The sequence below is a fragment of the Liolophura sinensis genome, chromosome 7 (assembly GCF_032854445.1).
Source record: "Liolophura sinensis isolate JHLJ2023 chromosome 7, CUHK_Ljap_v2, whole genome shotgun sequence".
Taxonomy (NCBI): domain Eukaryota; kingdom Metazoa; phylum Mollusca; class Polyplacophora; order Chitonida; family Chitonidae; genus Liolophura; species Liolophura sinensis.
This window is the reverse complement of record NC_088301.1, coordinates 23,494,421-23,513,878: the sequence shown is the minus strand read 5'-3', so window position 1 is coordinate 23,513,878 and position 19,458 is coordinate 23,494,421. Positions and strand designations below refer to the sequence as shown.

The 19,458-nt window shown below is 38.1% G+C and overlaps 1 protein-coding gene across 13 annotated transcripts in view; it reads right to left on the bottom strand.

Moving 5' to 3' along the window:
- Positions 1-19,458, bottom strand: part of LOC135471433 (microtubule-actin cross-linking factor 1, isoforms 1/2/3/4/5-like) — a 164,846-nt gene that overhangs the window by 71,962 nt on the left and 73,426 nt on the right. For all 13 annotated transcript variants that reach the window (XR_010444439.1, XM_064750671.1, XM_064750672.1 and 10 more), the window contains 24 exons: positions 18,457-18,572; positions 17,770-17,876; positions 16,960-17,079; positions 16,016-16,111; positions 14,595-14,725; positions 13,949-14,042; positions 13,220-13,383; positions 12,499-12,703; positions 11,991-12,119; positions 11,640-11,717; positions 11,107-11,268; positions 10,822-10,926; positions 9,597-9,692; positions 9,075-9,197; positions 8,487-8,633; positions 8,076-8,138; positions 7,392-7,483; positions 6,968-7,082; positions 6,422-6,590; positions 5,505-5,662; positions 5,020-5,180; positions 4,369-4,507; positions 2,101-2,291; positions 623-782 (listed from right to left, as the gene is read on the bottom strand). Coding sequence is in view for 12 of the 13 variants with exons in the window: in XM_064750671.1 (XP_064606741.1) it covers positions 623-782; positions 2,101-2,291; positions 4,369-4,507; positions 5,020-5,180; positions 5,505-5,662; positions 6,422-6,590; positions 6,968-7,082; positions 7,392-7,483; positions 8,076-8,138; positions 8,487-8,633; positions 9,075-9,197; positions 9,597-9,692; positions 10,822-10,926; positions 11,107-11,268; positions 11,640-11,717; positions 11,991-12,119; positions 12,499-12,703; positions 13,220-13,383; positions 13,949-14,042; positions 14,595-14,725; positions 16,016-16,111; positions 16,960-17,079; positions 17,770-17,876; positions 18,457-18,572 (3,121 nt within the window). In the remaining variant the exon portion in view is untranslated. The remainder of the gene's footprint in view (positions 1-622; positions 783-2,100; positions 2,292-4,368; positions 4,508-5,019; positions 5,181-5,504; positions 5,663-6,421; positions 6,591-6,967; positions 7,083-7,391; positions 7,484-8,075; positions 8,139-8,486; positions 8,634-9,074; positions 9,198-9,596; positions 9,693-10,821; positions 10,927-11,106; positions 11,269-11,639; positions 11,718-11,990; positions 12,120-12,498; positions 12,704-13,219; positions 13,384-13,948; positions 14,043-14,594; positions 14,726-16,015; positions 16,112-16,959; positions 17,080-17,769; positions 17,877-18,456; positions 18,573-19,458) is intronic.

Sequence of the window (19,458 nt, the reverse complement as noted above, 5' to 3'; positions counted from 1 at the left end):
TTTATCTAAAATCCAAAATAGGGGCTGACTTTATATTTTACAAGTGGCAATCTCCATCTAATGAGACCCTGATTCTTGGAATTTTTGGGACACCTGGTCAGTTCTTTTTAGTCAGAATACATGTAATTGTAGCAGGAATATTTAGTTCCTTTCTTTTATACGGTTAGTCAATCTAATGAACAACATATTCATACCTTTCCTTTTCAAAAACACTGGGAGAGAAATGTAATTCTTGCCTATCTAAACTACAAATGTCTGTCCCAACAAATTGAACACTGAGAGTTTCACTGTACTGCTGTATCTTAAGATGGTAAACTCAGATTCACTCTTACTATAACATTTTAGTAGACCAAAGTCACAACTCCTAGAAATGCCAATCGAATGTTTGTTTCGATATTTCAGTTTTCTGAATCATCTTCAGGACCACCCAGATTTCTAGTGATGATTCCATAAACCGCAATACTGACACAAACACATCCTTTGCTTGATATTTCTCTGTACTCTTTAGCGTAAGTCCATTAGGTTAAACTAGCAGCAACCAGATCGAGGGTTCTGGTACAAGAGACTAGAAAAGGAGGCCCTGGTATTAGATGTACATGGTAATGACCACAGCTCATCTCACCATAGTAGGTTCCACTAGTGACTTGACTTGATTGACGTCATTAGTTAGGGCTGGTTGACTGTCAATTCGATGCTGCATCTGCTGCACCCAGGCCTGTTCTCCCTTCAGCCCAGTCTGGTACAGAGACAGAAGCTCCATGGAGGCCTCAATGCTGCGCAATCTGTGACAGACAGAGAAAACACAATGCTTCAACGCCAACACCAAAATCAGCAAAAGTTATCTCCCTTTGCGCATTCAGCTTTCCTTCAAATGATGCATTACCAACAGTGAAATATAGATGGAACAAGCCAGTCATACATTTACAGGTACATGTACGTTTTACCTCACACCTCTGGAACAACAAGTTTCAAGGACATGCCAGACTTGACTTGCATACATGATATATGTTCTAGCTTCACTGTCATAAGTTTAAAGCCATACTCAATTATTTTTATTTATTTATTTATTTGATTGGTGTTTAATGCCGTACTCAAGAATATTTCACTTATGCGATGGCAGCCAGCATTATGGTGGGAGGAAACCGGGCTCAGCCCGGGGGAAACCCATGACCATCTGCAGGTTACCCACAGACCTTCCCATGTACGGCCATAGAGGAAGCCAGCATGAGCTGGACTTGAACTCGAAGCGACCGCTTTGGTGAGAGGCTCCTGGGTCATTAAGCTGCTCAAACGTTAAAAACAAACTGAGCTCAATTATTTTTCACTTAAACTTTGGAGGTCACTTTTATGCATGTAGGAAATCAGAGTCCTATGGGTAAACCATCAACCTAGGGCAAAACTACGTTGATGAACAGGCTTGCTTGCCATAATGACTGTGTAACCATCTCTACGAGCGCTGTAAACCCCTTACTCTCATCAAGGCCCATATGAACAGATTCCCAAGCTCCCCGGTCTACCAATTCCCTGTTCAAGAGATTGAACCTACACTTAGTCATGATAGCTGGTTACAGCATACCATGTACAGATCACAGAGCAAACAGGGCGTCTGCGTGGCCTAGTGGTTAGTGTGCTAGTGCAGCACAATGATCCAGGAGCCTCTCCCCAATGCTTGCCTGGTCATATGTGGGAAGGTCTTGCAGCAACCTGCAGACGGTAGTGGGTACTGCCCGAATTCCTCCTACCATGTTGGCCAAGTGCTCGTACAAGTAAAATAATTAAATAAATAAATCAAAGCCTATAAAAGCTCACCTGCTTTACTTGTTATCATCATATAAACAAGTTTTCACCCTACTAACAAATACAGGGTTGCCTTTACCTTCGTGCCCGACTCACCTCATATAAAAGTTCACCTGCTTTACTTGTTATCATCATATAAACACAAGTTTTCACCCTACTAACAAATACAGGGTTGCCTTTACCTTCGTGCCTGACTCACCTCATATAAAAGTTCACCTGCAAATACTTGTTATCATCATATAAACACAAGTTTTCACCCTACTAACAAATACAGGGTTGCCTTTACCTTCGTGCCCTACTCACCTCTCAACGACCTGAATACAGATATTCTCCCAGCGTGAGTTCAGCCCTGTGACCTCTCTTTCCATGGCCTCCACATCGGGGTGTCGCCCCACCCCTGGCCTGTTACGCTCCACCTGGTCCTTCAGCTCCACCATCTTGTTCTTCATGGTGTCAATCTTAGGCTGCTGCTGCTGCAGAGATGTCTGCAACTCCTACAGGTGAAAAAGATAAAATGTATACATCAACACAAATAGGAAAGTTGAGTCCCATTCATCTCTCACCCACACAGAATTGTTATACAGTGCCTTTGTTTCCCACTCCAGAGGAAGAGAAAAATTATATCAAACAGAGGAACACCTTAGAAAATACATTGTATTTTCAAACTAACTTTAATTTCAATACACTTTCAACTCAAAATAAGATAAATAATTATGTTATTCAGTTACAAGAAGACATGATTCTGTTTTCTTCCTTTATTTAGTAAGGGGGCAGACAGACTGATGTATATGATAGCAGCAAAACCCTCTTGGCTAAAAATATAATACAAATACAATTCAGCAATCAGAACCACTCTGTTAAAAGCGGTTGCCAGCACTTGTACACAGTGCCACTGATAAACTTATGTTGCTTTCTGACATAGAAAATATGTATTCCCTTCATGAATTTAGGTTATAAGTGCTTTCTTATTAGTAACAACATGCCAAACCTTGGGAAATACAAAAAAAAAAAAAATTGTTGGGGATGGGAAAAGGGCAAGAGTACAAATTCCTGGAGTAAAACAAAAATGACAAAACAAATACCACCATAGATCACAACTAACAGGTCAATCAAAAATCAAAAAATTTCAATCAAACATACAACACTGATATACTTTTACCAAATAACAAAGTTGTCAACTTTTGTTAGCACTTGAAATCTACATTATGTTTTCATATGAAGATGTGTAGTTCTGAATATTATGTGGAATCACGGGAAAACGAAAAATTTGATGCAGGGTAAGTAAAAAAAAAAAATGTAATGCACTGGATGTGAAAAGAAAGTGTATTGGTTTTTCATGTCGAGAAAGTCACCAGCACCACTTGGAAAGGGGACGGGGTTCCACAAATGGTTACCTCGTAGCATCGTTTCAAACGTCGAGAATCCACAAAGTTTCTACTCAGTGGGCCACCTAATCTGGGTGGACTTACAGCTACAGGCCGTGTCTGGGGCAGCACAAATGTTAGAGCACACGATTTACTATAAACAACGTCACTAATGTATGCAATGTGTATTTGGATAGATGTCATCATTTAAAGAGTAAACAGATATCTTATCATCTTAACTACTCATCTTTTGTACATGAAAAAAAAAAATCACTGTTCAAGGTTTGATCTGAACTGAATTAATTTTAACTTTTAAAAATGAATCTATGTCCACTGAACACTTTTCATTAAGTGATAATGGTATGTTCCTCAGTTCATGGTTTGTCTGGTATGTAATTCATGGATATGCTGCTACTTCACAATGGTACAGCCAAGCAATCAAAATAAAGAGTTTTCCAATGAAATCCACTGGTGAAAAAAAAAAGAGCACTGGTACACCATTGCAAGAATACTTTGGCCTTTTGGCATTGGCTGAACAGGTGTGAGAATGTGGAAAATTTCACGACTAAGTACTAGTCAACCAGCCCTAATTTATCAACCTTTTCCCATATAAAAAGAGCAACTTTCAGTGTAATCTATACACATCTTTTCTTTGATTTTGAAAACAAAACTACACTGATTGGATTGGCCAATTTCAGGGCGTCACAACATTATGATTTTGTCAGTCTACACAGACTTATACCCTCAGAAAATGCTTAAATTAACACCTTGCAAACATACAAAAAATACATCTCTGATGTAACAGAAGAGATATTTTGCTTTGCACAGGCATTTCTTATATACATATCTACATCCCAATTACTTTGTACAGAAAACTATTCCGTCTCACTTACAGTACTGTCCATTATCAGTACTGCTTAGTACTACTTTTCTTCCTGTAAACACTAGTACTACCTTTCTTCCTGTAAACACTAGTACTACTTTTCTTCCTGTAAACACTAGTACTACTTTTCTTCCTGTAAACACTATCTGCCTCAAAGTAGAGCAGTTTAAGTACTGATTGAGTTTATCTTGTAAACATATTGATATAAAGCTTTATTATTGTGCAAATGAAGATCTTAAGCCTGGCTGGTACTGGAAACTGTATCATATGTATGGGTGTTCTTCGATGACTGTTTTATACATAAACCAAGATGTCAGGACTCACATTCAGTTCTTCTCTCAGATTTCTCAGTTCGTCCAGGTCTGAGGTCATTGTGTTTTGGGAGGCCAGAGTGATCTCGTAGTCACCCACCAGCTGTCTCAAGCCATCAAAATCCACCAGCAGGATCTCCACAGACTTCAATCTAAAAAAAAAAATGGATTTGGTGAGTTAAAAACAATAGCCAGCAATATATAAAAAATAGTTTAAAAAAATAAAAAATAACTCAACAATCACAATCTTCACCTATGTCACAATAACATGCATATTACAACAAGTCTTTAACATCTGAAAATCGGCTGAAGTCTCCAAAATTTAAACCTCAAACTTGGTACAATGCTGAACTAATGTTCTTTTTCAATAAAGCAGTTCCATGTGAATAAATATTACAGATTTCTGAAGTCATATTACAGACTTCTGAAGTCATATTACAGACTTCTGGAGTCATATTACAGACTTCTGGAGTCATAATACAGCCTTGGATCATACTACAGGTGTCTGAAGTCATAATACTTCTGATATCATAACACAGCCTCTGGGGTCACATTACAGATTTCTTGAGTCTTTCTACAACAGACAGACTTCTGTCGTCATAACACTATCTATGAAGTCATAATACAGACTTTTGAAGTCATAACAATGTTGTGTAGTTCTAACCTCTGTACATAGACATGTGAAATTGCGAGGATTTTGTTCCACTTGTCCACCACCAGGTTCAGCTTGGACTCTGACTGGGGACCTCTCAGTGTAATAGTGGCATAAGTCCTCTTCAGTTCCTCCACATCCACATCATATGATTTCAAGTTTCTCTCGAAAGCCTGTAAATACATAAATAACCAAGTAAAAAATACGTAACATGTCACCATTACTCTGCGTACAACCCAAAGCTACATTCAGCTCTGTTCTGACTAGTTTCCAACAAGAGTAGGAAGAGACTACATTTCCATGTTCTATATTTCAAGAAATGAGTATTCTGCCATTTCCTAGGTAGCAAGCAACTGTTCTGTTCACCTGAAGTTTCATTGACATTCAAGTTTTAAAGTATAGGGGCTGAAGACATGTACCGTCATACTAGCGGATACAATCAACTTTACCTATGACAGCTTTCTGGAAATGGGACCCTCAACAGTTGTATCACTCACCTCGTGTTGTATGACGGCTCTCTGTAGCTTGTCTCTGTCCCTGGGCAGGGGGTTCTGTAGCTTGACTGTCAGTTCACTGCGACACTTGTCCAGATTATGGTTGATCTTTTCTGCTTGTTCCAGGAACAGCTGCTGAGGTGTCTTGTTCCTCTGGGCCTCTGTTAAAACCATTGAAACACAGTTATCTCCCCTGATCTGCACTGTCCAAGCAGTTACAGTCATTCATTTTATTTATTTATTTGATTGGTGCTTTACACTGTATTCAAGTCTAAATTCCTTTACTATATTGTAGTATGCCTATTAATTAACTGCTACGGTAAGACTATTGTAATTACACAAAATTAATGCAAATAAGATGTAGCTCTGTGATAAAATATTACTTTTCAGTAATAGAGAAAATTTTTTACTTCATGCTTTTAAGAATATATCCACAACCAAATTCCGCAAGGGCTACTAGACATAACCTTTCAGAAGATATGAAAGAAACTTTCACTCATTTCAAAGAAAGCCTTCTATTTGTTGGATTTGATTTGATTTGATTGGTGTTTTATGCCCTACTCAAGAATAAATCACTCATACATAAGCGGCCAGCATTATGGTGGGAGGAAACAAGGTAGAGCCAGGGGGAAACCCACGACCATCCACAGGTTGCTGGCAGACCTTCCCACACACAGCTGGAGACGAAGGCAGCAAGAGCTGGACTTGAACTCACAGCGACAACCTTGATGAGAGGCTCCTGGGTCATTAAGCTGTGCTGGTGTTCTAACCACCTCGGCCACCTTTTTCTTTGAAAGCGGTTTTCAACAACACATTCAATTCCACAACACTCTCTGCAAATTCATTATGGTTTGCAGGGAGACAAAATTATGATCCACAGTATTAAAATCAGATAAACTACTCTGCCTCAAAAGCCTCACCTATCTCCAGGGCCTGTGAGGATAGCTGGACAAACTTCTGTGTACAGATCTTCAGTTCCTCACGGAGTCTGCGCTGTGTGTTCACGTCCATTTCCATCAGCAAACGGTCAGCATCTTCATTCAGCAGTCTCCAAATGGCATCACGCCGAGCATTTTCCAATGCCATGAACTGTCAACAAGATATCAATTTATGTTAGCTTATTGCATCAAAAGTAAAACATCGGAAACATTTTTAGCTGATATCACAGTAAAACTTACTTACACACTTACTGGGGTTACTGTATTTCATATATAGTATGGTGAAAAAAAAATGTACTTTTCTAAGCATCCCATCTGCTCACCACTAGCACTCTCACAACAGTCAACTCCACTCCGTCTGCTGAGGATTTACAATCACTGCTGTCTGTGAACTGTCACTGTTCCGCATCATTCCACAGGGGCACAAGAGGCAAACCACTAGCAGCCTAGACGCAGGATACAGGGGTGCTTTTTTTACACAACTTTTGGCAGGGCTTGAGCAGCATGTGATACAAACGAGAATCTCACCTGTTGAATGGTCATGTCTTGGACCAGTTTTATGGTGGCTGTTATCATTTCTAGCCTTAGATTCTTCTGCCTGGACTCCCACAAGGACATCACCTGGCTCAGCTGTCTTCGTAGTCTAAATGAGCAGGTAAAAACAGGTGTATAATAAACACGTATAATAAACTATATTTTTTTTCTAGAAAAAATGCACCATAAATTCATATCAAGTATCTTTGAAATGGTTTTACATTAAAATACAAATTAGACTTCCTAATCCAGTTATCAAAATTAAAGAAATGGTTAAAATTACTTGCATAATCGTTACTACCTTAACAGATATATCTGCTAAAGTTTACAGATGAAAATACAAATAAACAATCATCTAATAGTACAGTACATGTAGTTATCAAGATAAACACAATTTGAACACGTAAAAATGTCTTACCTTTCGGCACTATCCACAGCCTCTTTATCAGGTGGGGGAATGAGGAATATAACAGATGGGATAAGGCCTTCCTGACCTGACGGTGTTCTCACCTGAACAGGTAAGGTAAGACACGCATTATACACAGGTGATCACAGGAGTAGGGAAAATTCTCAGTATTATAAAAGAAGATGTACAGCTGTATTCAGTAGAAGTTTTTACAAAAATTGCACTGATAAAACTGGAAGTCTTCAAACAGATTACATGTTGTAAGGCTCTTCACTGGATATGGTCTGTCCAAAATGGCTAGAAGATTTATTTGATTGGTGTTTAATGCAGTACTCAACCACACATGCATGTACAAAAGTGGTCAAACTTATGGGTGGAAAAAATTGTGGTAGCCAAGCTAAAACACAGGCTTTCACCAGGTACCTGACAAGCTGTAGCTGAACTAGCAAGAGCTGTATTTGTGTCTACAGCCTCATTGGTCTGGGCTCAATGAGTTGCAGTAAGATCAAAACATTAGACTAATAAGTTGCAGTAAGATCAAAACATTAGACTAATGAACTGCAGTCAGATTAAGACATTAGACTTAATAAGTCCACTAGCAAGTCTAAACAGCTATGACATCAAAGCTTATCAAATACTGTGCATTCATCTGTGATGTAAAATTTGCATACTATGCTCTTATTGTTCACTGCTCACCTTCCATTTGGTCATCTGGCTATTGTCAAACAAGGTACAGTCATCTCCTTTGTGGAGGTTGAACTACACAAAAAAGTAACAGAAATATTATAAAAGACTTTATACTGAATAGCAATATGGATTTTAACATAAAGGAATACCATTTTTTTTCTTGTCTTTAATGTAACTGATATGTCCTTATTCTGTGACATAAACATACCACCTCATCTTTAAAACTCTACTTAGACACGGTTCTTAAAATCTACCTTACCATTTAGAAATCAGTCATTTAATTCTCTGTAACAACAACTGTGAGAAATGAATGAAAATGTTTCTGACAAATGATACGGTTTTCAACTGTCTGTCAATTAATAAACACATATGTTTTCAGTGTTCTTTGCCTTAAGAAAAACGTTTGCGTAGCTTCCTTACATTAAGTTGTTTGTAGTTGCATAGAGTGCGGACTCTGGTAGGGGCACTAACTCTTCTGCTGCGCAGATGGAGAGGTACGATGTCTCGACTCTTAGTCTGCAAGATCTCCACTACTCTCTGGTACTGAGCTAGGCGGTCACGCATTTCCTTTAAAAAAAGCATAAACAACACAGCTTCATCAATATTCGTAAGTAACATGCACATGATACTATGACATTTGCCTGTCAGGAAATACTGTCTACAGTTATACATAAGTTCAAGATGAAACCTAAATTTACACTTCTGATTTTCAAGCATAAAATCTGGTTTAACAATGAACTTTAAAGATTTGCTCATATTCAATAAAATATAATTGTTTGTTTCATCATATATTCGGCACTCAAGATTGAGTGGACTTTTGAAAAAGCTGTCTTACATTTGAATCTCTGTTAGTCTAACACTATAATTTTAAAAGAGACAGGTTTTCCTGTCAAAACTAAAAATTAGCATTCAAGTTCAAATCTAAGTTATGGAATAATCAGACAAGGTAAGACTAAGTCCGATTTAAGTATCTCTAAGACAGTTCTTGATCCACTGTCCCGGGCTGACCTGTACGTCACGGATGAGTTTCTCGGCTTCTTCTGGCTTCACCGTGTGCTGACTGAAACGTGTGTTCAGCAACTCTGCCTGTTGGTTTAACCAATGCTCAACCTGGTTCACTTCCTCGAAAAACTGAAATAGAACAGAATTCATGTGTATATTCTTTTAAATTTTAAAATACAAATATTGTTTTTACCTGTATCCAACATTTTAACAAATAAATTTTGGGATTACATTGGCATACTGCAATATTCTCTTAACTAACTTAATACTGCCTCTAAGCTTATATACACATATATAACAAGCTGAAAAAAATTTAAAATGACAGTGCATGACAGGCTAACAGACACTTCTTAAAGGCTCCTGGTTTGTAATCAAACCTAATATGTTAAACAGGTGAAATTTTGTGACTGAGGGCATGGTTATAGAGAATCATCACTTAAGTACTGCATCAAATGACACTCGAAGCATCAGTGTCAGCATAATTGATGCCACTCCTGTAACTGTCCCATGTAAACCTTGTTAACTCACTTGGTAATAAGCCTGAGCATACTTGAGGTGAGATTCCAAACAGACGGTAAGCTGGAGCAACCAGGACCATTGGGACTGCAGGGCTCCCATGTAAGCCTGCAAAAAAAAACAAACGGCATCAAAACAATAAAGATCCATCCCCATAACTTCAGAAACAGGCATGTGTTCCACTAAAGAAATAATGTCGAAGCTTTCAGTGTCTAACGCCTGTTCTGCAGTCAACAAGGTGGATGAGGTAATTATTTTAGGTCGACCACAGAAATATTTCTATTCTACAACCTTCATCATAGTATGAATGAATGAGTGAATGAAACCACTAAGAAGGTAACGTTGTTAAAATGTACACTTTACTCTCGTTAGAGGCCCTCTATAATAATATATGAACATGTACTAACAGTACATTCATTTCCAATTTACTGACTGAAATAATTTTTCAAATACCATGACCTAAAAGCATAAAGTGATGGTGCTGTTTTAGTATACCAGATAATTAAGATAACTTAGTTTAAATTTAATTTCATGTCCTACTGACATGGAAAGAGCAAACTTACAGTCCCAGTGAGCGAAGTGAAATAAAATATTGAAAGACTGAATGATTGGGGTTTAATGCCACACTGACAGTACAGGTAGTTTCAATCATATCGTGGCTAGTCAAAACTTACTTACGAAACACTTAAAGAGCCATTTCAGGCAAGATTCTTCGAATGATGAATGGAAGAAGAAATGTAAACTGTGCAGCACAGCATGAGTTATTTCATACACCATGCATGAATTCTCTCAGATCTTCAAATAATCTTACTGATACCGAGCGCTTACAGAAACAAAATGTTCGGTCATTTTTGTACAAATTGCTCGAGTGACGTCAATCTCCTGGAGCAACATCATTTTTCCTTACGTAATCTGAGGCGTCTTCAATCACACTAAAGCTCCTTCACAGATGACGTGGTCTTCTGCGCAAGAGACCTCAACTGGAGTTTTGTGAACTCATAGTAGCGTCAAATGGGGTAATATAATGTCAGACCAGGAATTTGTACCGAAATGACTGAACATTTTGTTTTATGCACTGAATTGCACTGCAGGGTTTTTGAATTGTCCAAGAAGCTTAACATATCGTTATGTGATAACGGTTTGTACATACTATGTATCCATATCGCATACTAGCAATTTTACCCTGAAATGTGGGTGCAACAGAATGGCTCTTTGAGTCTCTGGGGGTGAATCTTACCTCGATGGTTTTACCAGCAGGGTGTCTGTCCATGATCAGTACTTCACCTTTGTCCTGTACTGAGTTAAACTGGACTTCTCTCCCCTCCATCTCGCGTAATAAGGACTGGTGAAGCAAGAAAAATACAACAACATCATCATCAATAATCCCCACAGGTTATTTTTTTGCATATGCAATTGGTGTTTATCCACCATAGTCCAGGAACTTTTACTCTCATGGCAGAAGTCAAGTTTAACTGACATAATCTAATACAGAGATGAAAAAAAAATTTGTTGAAAGCCTTACATGATGAAAGGCGGTAAGTTCTGGGATATTTAAGTTCTTGGAACTCCAGTCTCTATTCACTTCCACTTCTTCCCTCTCGTTGAGCCAGACCAGTTCCGTGGTTGCCGCTTGGATGAAGTCTGTCAGAGATTCTAGACTCCTGAGGCGCCGATTTGAGGTGTTCTACACAGAAATGCACACATACAACATTATTTTCAAACAAAAAAAACCATGGTACGTTCAAACTCAATCCAATAAAAAGTACATGTATCAGAGGTATATTGTTCAAAACTGACATAACGATCACTGAGCAATAAAGGAATCTACCATGAAGGATGTTGACAGCTGTGTATCCATTCATTTATTTATTTATGTATTTACTGTACTAAATCTGAAGTTACTCATATCACCTGATCTACTGATTTTACATGTAGAATGACGTTTTGAAGTTTGTCTTGACAGTGTAAAAAAATGCAGATTTCAGCATCAAATTCAATATTTTATAGTCTTTATTTGCCTCTAAAAATGCAACAACAGGACTTATGAGAACTCACTGTTAACAAGGAGTAAGCTACTTCTACTTTAGATAGCCATTCTGAGTACAGATGCTGGTCTTCCTGAGGTAAAGTTCTCTGTAAACAGAAAGACAAACAAATGATCAGTTGTAAGAGGAGCATGTCTAAATTGCCAAAAAAAAAAAGAGAAAGGAAAACATATCTGTCAGTTTCGCAATGCCATATTTCTACAGAAGTACTGGTGCTGCTTTTTAAAGATCACTATCTGGTCATACCAAAAACTTTAAAGCTTATCACTGTTATGTAACAAAAAGACTGTACCATTGCATGTGCTTAAGTCACAGAAAAGAGTTTCCCGATTATTGTACAGAATTCTCAGTTCAGACTGACCTTATCTGCGGCGCATTTCTCGACCCGTCCCCTGAAGTTCTGCACCTCCTGGTGAGTAAGCCTGTGCCTCTCCAGAGCTTTCTGTACTGCGGGTAAGTCACTGCCGTACTCTGCCGTCTCCAGCTCCGTCTGTGCAATGAACAGCGGAGACAAAACAATTTAACAATGCTTTACTGTTAATTTAAAAGTAAACACTTCATATTGACATGCGGCACTTACTTGACAAATTTCCTTAAAACCAGGAATTTATGTACATTTATAATACAAAATATCCTGCCATGGAGTAAATTTCAACAGCAAGGCATCTTATTATTAACCTAGTGAAAAATTATACAGCTCATTTCTACAAATGTTCTGTTTTTAGCATCGATGATAGATGATCTGTTTTCCTTATTTTTTCACATACTTCCATAATTTTTTTCGCGCACATGAAAGTGTCTTGAATTTCGAGAATTTAAACCATACACGTCATAACAATGGATGCTGAGGTGTATTAATGCTGTCTCACCTGTTTATTCTGTATCCAGGTAAGACAGTCCTGCAGGTGTTTGAAGGCCTCCTGGGTGTCGACCAGGCGTACCTCCGTAACCACCTCGGTTCTCTTTGTGTACGTCTTCCCCTCCTGCACATACGATTTGGACGTCAGTTTCTGTATCACATTGTTATAGAGGTGACTCTGAAGAGAGCTGAGCCGGTCCTGAATGGCGAACACTCTGAAAAAAGCCAGGTTATAAACTCTATTATCACATAACAAACTGTGTGAAAAACAGTGGTATTATTGCAATAATAGAATGTGATGAACAGCACAATAAAAACTGAGCACTATTGCAATAATAGAATATGATGAACAGCTCAATCACAGCTGCATACTATTTTGTTGACAGTAAACTATGAACAGCTTGAATAAACTAAGAAAGAAAAGCACAGTAATACTGTATTTCAGAATCAAGTAACATATTTCAACTGAAAATGATGAACATTAGTTGAAAACATAAATGTCATCAGCATATCAAGGCAAATACTACAGCCAAGGTCACAAGAATATACCATTATGAACAGTTAGGTGTTTCACAATGAACAGTCAGGTGTTTCACAATGAACAACACTCAACAGGAAATTTCAGTGATCAAAACTAAACACGTATTTCAGACTTTAAGTTCCTAACAAAGCCCATATTTGTAGAATACAGAATACATAAAATTAGAGATGCAAATAATTCCAGCACAGACCTTCGGTTCAGATTCTCTGCTTGTGGATGGTGTCGTTCTCTCATCACATGAACATCTGTGAACATCGTGCGAACACTTTCTTCGCATCTCCTGAGTGAGCGTTCAATTGTCTCACAGTTCTGCTTGGCCTCCCAGGGGTTTGCATGGTCCAGTCTTCTCTCCTCCTGGGAACAAAATCACATGTGTATGCAGTGGTCTATCCATGACCTTGTGTCAATCAACAGGAATTGATGTAAACAGGATTTGTGTAAAATTACACAAGCTGATGGAATCAAATAAAACTTTACCAAGAGGTTTGCATCCTGCACAAGACTGATCAGAGCCTTATGATCCCATTCATATATACTGTACTGTTTTTTTTCTGCTTCAGCCTATATTTGTTGTCATTTGATTATTTTTTTCAACCCAGATATATATGTCTAATATTGATTGGTTGACTGATTGATTGAATTTATGTGTTGAAACAGACATTTGTATAACAGCGGTTAACAAATATGGACTTTCCATGTTAATAATCACAAGGCCAATTCCCAAAACGATATACACCGCCACAGAGCGTATATGAAGTCTGAAAAGGTGCTGGAAGTCTGATATTGAAAATAGACATTATAAACATTTTGTTATGTTTTTCACAACAGTTATTTCAACTGGATTTCCAAAAATTCAAAAATACAATCACAGGAACACGACCAAAAACTCCACTCCATATCTTGAAAAAATGAGCCTCACCTCTGAGATTTTCATCTCTAACTCTGACAACGTGGACTCCCACATCCTCATGTCCTTGATCAGTTTTTCTGTGAGGGTATCCACCCGTTCTACCCTGGAGACACATCACAAAATAACGCGTGAAAACAAGGTTACTGCATTCATTACATGTACAATGCTATGCAGGATTTCTCAATCTTTTAGTTTACCTGATAACCCTTAATTATTTACCTTTATTTTATTCTAAGAAAATCCTTAATCTTATACAAATACAACATTATATTAATAGATTGACTGACTGCTGTCTCACGCTGTGCTCAAGAATTTTTTATGTATATGCCAGTGGTAATGTTTATGGGTAGAGGAAACCAGAGTGCCTGGAATGTACCACCATCCTTTGTCTGGTGCCTGAAAAGCCTTTTGATTTAAAAGCACAGCCAAAATAGCACAAGCTGGATTCAAACACAAGACCACAGTGATCAAAGGCATAATAGTTCGAGTGATCGAGCCAGCTCTTTCACCCTATAAGCTGGCAAGGTCCCAAGGGCATGGACAAAATAAAACTGTCCATCAATAATTTCAAACCAAAACTGCAGCTAAATTAAGTACTTTTTTAACACAAAAAAAGAGAAAAAGATAACAGAAAAACAATGAGGGGTGTGGTTACCTCCTAAGTTCACTCTCCAGAGCCATCTCCCTCTCCTGTAACGCCGTCTGGAAGCGCACCCAAACCCGGTTCACATTCTCAATCATCAGCTCATCCTCTATCACATAGGGGCCAGACAGAGCCTGCAGTGCCTGGTGACAAATACAGGACGCACTCAGTATCAGTATCAGTCAAATCTATGACAGAATCAGTATGGGCCATTTCTAGGACAGAGTCGGTGAGAGCCATTTCTAGGACAGAGTCGGTGTGGCCAATTTCTAGGACAGAGTCGGTGTGGGTCATTTCTAGGACGAGTGGGTGTGGACCATTTCTAGGAGAGAGGGGGTATGGGCCATATCTAGAACAGGCTCAGTATCACTCACATTTAGAACAGACTCTGTATCACTCATTTTTAGGACACAATCAGTATGGGCTATATTCAGGACACACCAAGTATTACATCTATCTAGGACAGACGTAGCATTGTTCATATCCAGGACAGTCTATATGGGTCATATATACCTAGGACAAACTCCATATCAGTCAAACATACAACTGACTCTGTATTAGACATACACTGTACATGTATTTTGGAACGACAACAGTTTATGCCATATTCCAAAAATTAGTCACAATGTGAGCTAGACCTAGTATCAGTTGCAGATGATCTTGCAGTCTGATACACACAAACTGCACTACCTTGCATGTGCTCATCATGCTTTACTGAGTGTTTTCCTGTAATTCAGCCAAGAACCACGTCAGGCCACGTCTTGATACGCCGTTTTACTTCTTCCCGAGGATAGGCATCATTTGGTTTTTGTACTCTTAAGATATTCTGCAGGTGCTTGACAATTTACCAGATGTTTTATCTTGAGCTGGTTAATTTTTTTTCCCCTTAGGAACCAGTACAAGCTTTTGCGTCATCAGCGCTAAAGAGGTCTTGGGAGGATGGCAATAAATAGACTGAACACAAAACATTCCTTGTCTTGTGATATCATTAATTAAAATTATAATAGCATCTCATTATAAAAAGTATCAATAATATAAACTGAAGCAAACAAACACCAAGATGAGGAGCCAAATTCTAATTTTAAATGAGTGCACATGAACTGATGATTGTAACTGATAGAGAATAATATGCAGGACATCATGGCGGTTTACGCAGAACAATTTGTGCAAATACAAGTAAATCTAACTATTCCTAACGTGACTGTATCTCAATCCGAACACATCTGAGACATCTGACAACCAGACTACTTCGCCCTACTCAAGAATATTTCATAATTATGCCACCAGTGAGGTGAATGTGAGAAGGAGACCAATACATCTGTCCATTTAGGCCTTCACATGACAAAACTCCATCTGGGACAATTACATGTGTCATCGATAAGCGAGATAAAAAAAATATGTCCAAGGATTTTTCATTTTGCTCTTATACTCACCAACAAATCATCAAAAAGGCGCATCAATTTTTGTCTGTCTGTCAGCCGGGGTGGCACGTCTTCTTTCTTAAACCTATTAAACTCTCCTAGTGCCCTCTGTAAACAATACAACAGTTCATCAGATTAAGGACCCCTTATCAAATCCAGACAGAACTAGAGTATGAAAGATTCAAAACAAAACCACTTTTTACATTCTCACGTTTTTTTTTTATACAGTTCTGACAAAAGGAAAACCAGGTAGCTACAAAGGCAGATGAAATGAAACAACCTATATCTTTATAAACAAGCTGCAATCAATCAACTGGCTTATCTTGTTCTAATGAAGGAAGCCTATTAAACACTTCATGTTTATATCATTAGCAAGTTATAACAAACTCTAACATAAATTCCAATAAAATATCAAGAAGGTTTGTTGTTGGTGAAATTTTCAGGCTGAAAAAAGTTTAGAGGAAACGTAAACCACTTCTTCGATGTAAATTAAGTGACAACTGACCAAAGCAAAGGTCAAAATCTGAGAGATTCAAGACTACAGTAGTTCATGAAATGTGAAATCCCACTTCTCAGTGTTCAGTTTCTTCAAAATAACAGGACTAACATATTAACACTAGTCTATGTCATAACATGCACATCTCTTTCTACAGCTTAGCATGGTTTTGCCTGATATAAATTTCATGCCTACCTTAATTCTTCTAATTACTGGGACGCATATTAGTAGTGTTGAGAATAAAATACTGCATTTCTTCCGGCCTTTTTACTTTTAGGAAGAGTAAAAGTGAGTATGTTCTTCATTAGATGCTCTAACCATATGAGAAAAAAAAAACTCAATATTCGTGCTACAATTACATAGATATTGGCTAAAATGGGCAGACCAGGTGTCCCAAATATTAGACGAAATAGAGTACCTTCTGTGAGTGTACTTTTACCATGAACCTAACTGAGCTCACCTTAATCTCAATGGCAGTGGTGGGGAATTCTCTGTCCAGCATCATCGCCATGGCGTCCCGGAGCCAGCGCACCAAAGACGTGGACAGCTCGCGGTACTGCTCCCACTTCAGTAACCTCTCCTGAAAAGTACAGATTATTTTAATATTCACTAGTTGTCATGGTTACGACACCAATCAAATTGAAGGTTTCTAAAAGAGCTACATATCACCCTGTCATTAGAACAGATTTAGTTAAGTGCACTAATCTTCAATTGCCTAAGATGTGAAGTCAATGAACAGTCAACAGTAACTAACTATTTATTTAGTTGACTCCTGTTTTACGCTATACTCAAGAATATTACACTTACATAACATCTACCAGCAATATTGTGGGAGGAAATTTGGCAAAGCCCAGGGGTCAACAAGAACTATCTACAGCCAATCCCCATGGGCACCACAGGCAAACCACTAGTAGGCTACTAGCATGCCTCTAGAAAATTTTCTCCTGGCATGTTCTATATTTGTAATCACCTACAATACTGATTACGTCATTTCACCCCTTCCCCCTCCTCAATCCAAACATAACCATCTGTTTGGTGACCGTGTACAGGAACAGACACCTTATCAAGTAAGGCCTTTGTCTTGAGATATTTTTTTCTCATACTTAAATTTCTGCATTTGCTATTAATAGCCTGTCCAGCCAACCAGCAAACCCAGGCATGATCACACTATGTCCTGGCAAGTGTTTTACTGGTAAGTACACAAGTACATGTGCTTGTACTATAGATACAGCATTAAATACACACAAACTTATCGGGCTAGGAGACTTACGTTGTCTCGAAGAGACTGCTCCACTGTAGGCACCTCAGGGAAGACATCGTACAATGACGAAACGTAGGTAATCACAGACTTCTCATCAGGGTGGGCCACATCGATGTCTGAAAGTAAAAGTGAAAGGATCATCAAGAGTTTCTGTCACTGTCAGTGTCGAGCCAAGCTGGCTATCAAACAGTTTACAAGGCTGATACTGTATATACTAAATTGTCCAACACCAATTATTAAAAAAAAGGCTTTTCATCATGTACTATTTTTTTCTATAAATAAAATGTCTGAGATGGACCAATTAATGATATGCCACTAAATGTATCAGGAATTACAGAACACAATCTGAATTCATTACGTATTGCCTCCACAGATATTTCACAATTTGGCACATTATGTTTTTTTCACATTTTTGTCACAACAAACACAAGCAACAAGATCAGCAATTTTGGTCACTTCAGTTGTTTCCAGGTGGTATGTTTCACTGTAACTTCTTACACATTGTATTACTAACCTTTCAAAAAGAAGGACAAAGCAAAATTTTGATGGTCAACATACTTTTGTCACATTTAGTCCCTTTTTTCACATGCACTGTTATCTCTAACACATGTCCATTTTATTAAGCATTTTATAAACATCTCACTGATGCAGAGAAATCAACGCAGTATTATCAAAAAATGGAACGGTCCTTAATACCTTCTGCGTCCAATAATCTGGTGACTCCAAAGTCTTTCTCGGCCACTGTAAAGGCCATCTCCAGGTTCTGCCTAGCATTCTGGGAATACACGCGTCTGTAATCCACCAGGTCTGGCCTGTCAACAGTCAAAAGGAAACAATGTATTATTTTAATTAGGCAAGATATATGCAGCTTAATGGGTAACTGAAACCTTTCAAACCTACTTTATGGAAAATGGGACTGTGTTATACAACAATGATATTTCATGACCTTAACTTCTTTTTGCACAGGAATAAAGTCAATTTCTAGACCTTTCTAGTTCTTTCAGGCATAGATAATTCTTCTGAGTGAAAATACATACATTTCCTCTTAGCTTATTAACAAACAATAGTGGACATCTAATGGTATAAACAGAAACAATTGCTGGTACTTGTTTCAAAATGGATGAAGCTTTTAAGAATCATCTTAAATGAGTCTCTCCTCACACTGAGATCGCCATCATGTAAGCAAACCATTCTCACCTACGGTGTATAAGGCCAATCATACAAGACAACAATACCCTTATCCTTATAAGGTGTACTAGAGTTATACTTGAGGTATATCTAAGGTGTACCATTGAGGTGTAGCATATCTGAACTGAGGTTTGTCTAAGGTATATTTGAGGTGTATTTGAGGTGTATCTGAGCTACTGCCAATTGTGCAAATTGGTACCTCAAGCACACCTATAGTACACCTTAGTGGAGGCACACCCTGTAAATATTAGGTAAAAAATATGATGCCTGAGATGTATCTGAGGTACGGTGGAGGTACATGCTTATAGGCAAGGTGGATATATACTGTTTTCGCTTTTATTTTGATAGAAAACAAGCCCAAAACACTAATATATTGGCTGTGTAAATTATAGATAAATTTAAGTAAGTTTTTCAAGAGCATGCTATGCTTTGTATTTACGGTATCTGTAAATCTCATTTGTGACACACATTTACATTGAGGCTTTCTAGCTGCTTGATCAAAATTTAGTG